The 5298-nt window shown below is 27.3% G+C and overlaps 1 protein-coding gene and 1 long non-coding RNA gene across 2 annotated transcripts in view; one reads left to right on the top strand and one right to left on the bottom strand.

Annotated features, from left to right (window-relative positions):
- The window catches only part of LOC111620361, a 31199-nt gene that overhangs the window by 19940 nt on the left and 5961 nt on the right, over nt 1-5298 (top strand). Inside the window, exon 3 of the long non-coding RNA XR_002755902.1 lies at nt 3030-3067. This is a non-coding gene — a long non-coding RNA (uncharacterized LOC111620361). The remainder of the gene's footprint in view (nt 1-3029; nt 3068-5298) is intronic.
- LOC111620360 (PR domain zinc finger protein 10-like) overlaps nt 26-5298 on the bottom strand; it is a 139353-nt gene continuing 134080 nt past the window's right edge. The window contains exon 22 of the mRNA XM_023362286.1: nt 26-1453. Coding sequence (XP_023218054.1) covers nt 1357-1453 — 97 coding nt within the window. The 3' untranslated portion in view covers nt 26-1356. The remainder of the gene's footprint in view (nt 1454-5298) is intronic.

Here is a 5298-nt window from a genome sequence, read left to right as displayed (position 1 = left end):
TAGAAATATATAAAAGAAAAATGAAAAAAATCTGTTATCATAATTAAAAATATTATGTTTTTAATAATTATTATAATATATTTCTTTGATTTTAAAAACAGCCATCTACTATGATTGCTAAATGAATGAAGAGAAATGATAATTTTCAGCACCATAAGATATGATAAATCATTCATCAAAACTTTGATTATTTAATATAAAAGAATTACTAAAGAGAAATATAGCATATTAAATATAAAATAAATCTCAATAATGAAAAATGTTATCATTAACAAATGTTTTCATTTCAAGCCCCAAATATATAATATTAATAAGCATTATCTAGTTGACAAATATGATCTTTGGCCTAATATGAAGCCATAATGAAATTCCTACAATATAATGTTAATGGTAAGTGATGCAAAGTTATAAACTTTCATAACTGCATTCACTTTTTAATACCATTAATAAATACCAAATGACATTCTATGTTACGTAAGTGCCAGTATAAACTGGGCCCTATACATTCAAAATGTTGAAAATGAAAGGTATGATATAACAATGTTGGTTTGTAATGTTGTGCAGATGGCACATTTTACAAGGAAAAATGCAAATGATTAACAAAGTTTTCTTTCCACACTTTTTTAAATTGAGAACCAAAGTCTCATTGAGAATAACTACTGCATATTTTAAATATACTAATTTTTTTTTATCTCTCCCCTGTACTTAAATATTTTTAGTACGTACAATCATAAATAGCAAATTTATTAGATTAAAAGTCAAGAAAGCTTATCCTTATATCTACATAATAAATATACTGAACCTTTGGCAGATGTGCAATTATTCTATTCTGATCTGCTCTGTTCAATGTAATCTTCATTTCTATCAACTAGATAATAATTTTATAAAATAATACATTCAATTATCTGCTAAGTGCTTTACATTCACATTATTTTTACATAAAATATGTCATTCTAAATTGACAAACATTAGCTTGAAGAGAAAGACATCTTTGGTTTATCATTTTTAATAATAACAATACATGTTCATTTCCATACAATTTTACTAGCACAACCATACTTTGACACACTTAAAACATCACAGACAAGCCATTCTTTGGCCTGTATTCCTTTCCTACTGAAACTCCCATATCAAAATAACTTTCCGTTATTGAATGGGAAATTTATATAACATGCTAAGGATATAGCTTTTCAATAAAATAGTCTCCTCTCTTCACCTCTAGCATCACCAGCAGTGCAATGACGTACTAAATGTGCAAGAATGCAAGCCCATCCTGGCTTCTAGTCATAAGACATCTGAAGAATTGCAGAATATTGTCTGCTGAGAAGAAGGTCAGATTTCAATCGACGACCTCTTTCAACGAGCCGGATAGTTGTTCAAGGTATTTGTTACAGTTGAAGGCCAGGAACGAGTCGGATATGCTGCAGTTGTAACAGCCGTCATAGTGGGAGGACTAAAAAAAAAAAAAAAAAAGCAAGCACAGCTATAATAATTATTATAAATTTAAAAGCTTTCTTAATTCATTAGATAACTATAAAATGTACACTTATAAAGTGCATATACAGTTTTTAATATTGAACATATAAAAACTTCTTGATTATGTTATAATGCTCAATTAGAAGTTTCTTGTCCATTTAATCAGAATTATCAAAGTATGAGAAAACTGTGTCGAAAACTGTCAGTTTTAAAAATGACAAGGAAAATAGTCTAAATATAAAGTAATTAAAATAATAAATTATATTTAAAAAAAAAATGATACCTTTGTCTCTAATGAATAAAGTTTGTCCTAACAAAATTAATACTTTGTCTATTCTTAGATTATCATTAAGATTTAGTAAATCCATCAGTTGAAATGTTTATAGTAAATATACTTATTAATGTACTTACTGAACAGAGAATGTTAATATCACAATTAACTAGTCTTGCATTTCAAAATAATTACAATAAACTTCTTAGGAATACCACAGAATCAAGCAAAATGAAAATAATTTGGGCATCTTTGAATACATTATAAATGTAAAAATACGAGTTTTTGTTTGCAAAACATCAAAAATTATAAAACAAGTTTTTTGATTAATTTGACATAATTAACTAATTAACCAAAAATAAGATAAAACTATCATACTTCTGTGAAAAGCAAACTAGACTATCTAATTAATATCATTTAGTTATTATCTTCCAATAATTTAATATTCAAATATAGTTGGTTAAAAAGTGACAAATATTTGTTACTTTTTAGTTTCAAACTTTATTGAAGAACATTAAAATTAAGACTAAACATTTAAAAAAATTTTTTAATCAAATTTAATCAAAACAGTGTAAAAATTTTTTTCTAAGATTGTATAAGCACTTAAGAGATCTACAATTATAAAATAGACCTAGGTATTTAAGGCGTTCAATTTTAGAAAGTTTACATTTTATATATACTGTTAAATAAATCTATTAAGCAAAATTTTAATATTTTTATTAATCTTATTACAAGAGGCTGAATTTAGTCCACGTATAGAGTATTTCTTCATAATCATAAAATTTTTCAAATTTTTTTATTTCACATATAACTAGTAATTGTTAGTAATTAACTAGTATTAATTAAGTATTAAAATAATAATAATTAAATAAAAGTATCATTTGAAAAATGTGATTCTTTCATTTTTTACTTTTGAATTATTATATTATTATTTTGTTAATTTTATCTCATAATAATTTTTAAATTTTGTTTCTTCAATGTAAATCCCTAATTGTTTAAGAAGTAAAAAAAAAAAAAAAATTATCTATACATTTCAATAGTGTTTTTAGGTAACATTTTTCATAAAAATATATCCCCCATGTTACATTCAAATATAAAATTAAGACCATGTTGACAACATAGCATAATAGTTAAAGCATTTTATCTTATAAATTGATTTTCATTTGTCTTGTTTATTTGTCACTAACTGATATCAGCTTTATCTCCAAAATTTTTTAAAGAAAATAGTGTTAAAATTGTTAAATATAAATGGCCAATCCATTGTATTATATGTTTATTTCAGCCTATGGAATACTTCAGTCACCTCATTAAACATCCAAGGTAATTAATTTTTATTTTATATTGTATAGTATGATATTTTGACATCTTTCTCAACAAGATTTCTTTTCCCTTAGTTAGACATCAGTTATTTGTTTTTTTGTGGGTGGATATCTTTATTTTTTGTTTTAAATTTACAATATCAAAGTATCATATACAGTATATATAGGAAATAAATTTACACTAGATGCAAACAATCAAATCTCAGAAAGAGCACATTTGTGCAAAACAAAAAATGGATGCCATTTATAAGGTGTTTTCCATGATACCTCTTAATGTTTCAGGTTCCAGTGCTTTCAGATTTTGGCCTGAATATTGTTCTTCAGCTGTTGGAGTGTATGAGGTTTGTTTAACAAACTTTTTCTTTGAAAAGCCCCATAGGAATAAATCAGGAGTTGTCAGATATGGAGAACATGATGGTCAGCTTATGTTACAACTACAGGAAATTATTCTTCCCTTAAAAATTTGCCTATTTCCCAAAATGATCAATTGAATGGCTAATCACTGATTTGCTTGGAGACTCTCTCATGCCATAATGGAAACAATATGCCCAATGGGTCAGAACTATTGATCCTTGATTTTGATTGAAAAAATTAATGACTGAACAGCAAACAAACATTTTGTAATTTTACTATGATTAATTGCCAAGGTCTTTTTAAGAAGACTTTTAGCCTAATCTATCATCATGGGGAAGAAACCTCAATTGAGATTCAGATATTCTTGATTAAAAACAAATACAAAATTGTTTCCATATCTGTTTTTGTTATGTGAAATTAAGTCATCCAAATTATTGGGGTAGCAAATGATATCAAAGTCTTTTCTTTGCATCCAGTTGAACAACATTTACATACAGTATGGTTGTCTACTAGATCAGGATAAGAATTGGTCATCATCAAAAGCCTGATTTTTAGGTGCAAAAATTTACATTTCAGAAAACACAATTAGTTTTATTCAAATAAATATTGTGTGAAATGATTACAGAAACAGTACAACAACATATTTTTGTTTAAGTTCATTTGCTTGTCTCCTAACAAATGTTTATATATAGAGTAAGATCTTTCTATTTCTACAGAAACACACTGAGCAAACCATGTTTTAATTCTCTGATTCTTGTCTTTGCAATAAACAAATTCTTGAATATCTGGGTTTTTCTAAATCAACTGCTCAAGCTTTTTTTTGCAAATTACTCTAAATAGTCTAGAGTTTAACTATTCCCCACTGATATTCCATAGTATTTCTGGTTTCATCCAAACTTTTAAGTTCTTAATAGAAGCAATAAGATGTGTATATTGCATAGTTCCTCTTCTAATTCTTGGTCTTTTATGATCTGTTGAATTTTATACAATGTGGTGGCAGTTTCTGGCTGCAACTGTTTAAGAAATTCTGAAATCATCTGAAAATTTTCACAATGAAACACTGCAGAATTTATCCAAGTTCACCAGAGAGTTTGAACAGGTGGAAGAGAGACTAGTAACATCCTTGTATTGTGTACTCTTGCTGAGCACTTTTAACAGAATATTTTTCATTTCAGACAAAGGAATTTACTACAGAGTACTCATCATGAATATATTCACACAAACACACACTTGTTTAACCCATGCTATTCATAGATATGTTTCATATTTGGGTATACATTCCTTTCAAATTGTTAAAAGTGAGAACATTGTATGATGGTCTGAAAGAACCACTTTGTCATATCAAAATCCATCTGGCTAAAGCTTTGAACAGGTATTATTAAAAGTTTGCATGACAACTCTGTTGTTAGTTTTTCAAAAAATATGTTTTCAGCAACACAGATTTCACCTGTTAGAGGAATTACCAAGATATAGCAAGTACTGTGGGAAAGAATCCAGTCTAACACTTTTTGGAAAGTTGCCTGGTAGACAGAAGACAAGTAATTCTTCCTAACAGTACTTTCATCCAGCAATTTTTTCAAGATAATTTTAAAATATAAGTCAATTGAGTTTCGATGACTGAATTCCTGCCCTGATAAATGTTTCATCAGTATCAAGAAAAAATTGATTCTTTGGAGAACTGACTGCATTTTGCAATGCCTGTTCAATAAACTGTTGCTGTTTTGATGAAGTTTCTTTCAAGGATTTGCACTTCTTATATGTTGCTGGATCCTAGACTTTTGATGTATTTCATTGACATTTATTGTCACACTGCAGACATTAGAATGAAAATTTTAGAAAAGTTATTCAGTGCAATGACAACTTCATTAAATATCTAGA

Source organism: Centruroides sculpturatus, unplaced genomic scaffold (assembly GCF_000671375.1).
Source record: "Centruroides sculpturatus isolate CEXI.00-Female unplaced genomic scaffold, Cexi_2.0 scaffold32, whole genome shotgun sequence".
NCBI classification, from domain to species: Eukaryota; Metazoa; Arthropoda; class Arachnida; order Scorpiones; family Buthidae; genus Centruroides; species Centruroides sculpturatus.
The sequence above is the reverse complement of the archived record's forward strand: the minus strand, read 5'-3'. Positions and strand labels throughout refer to the sequence as shown.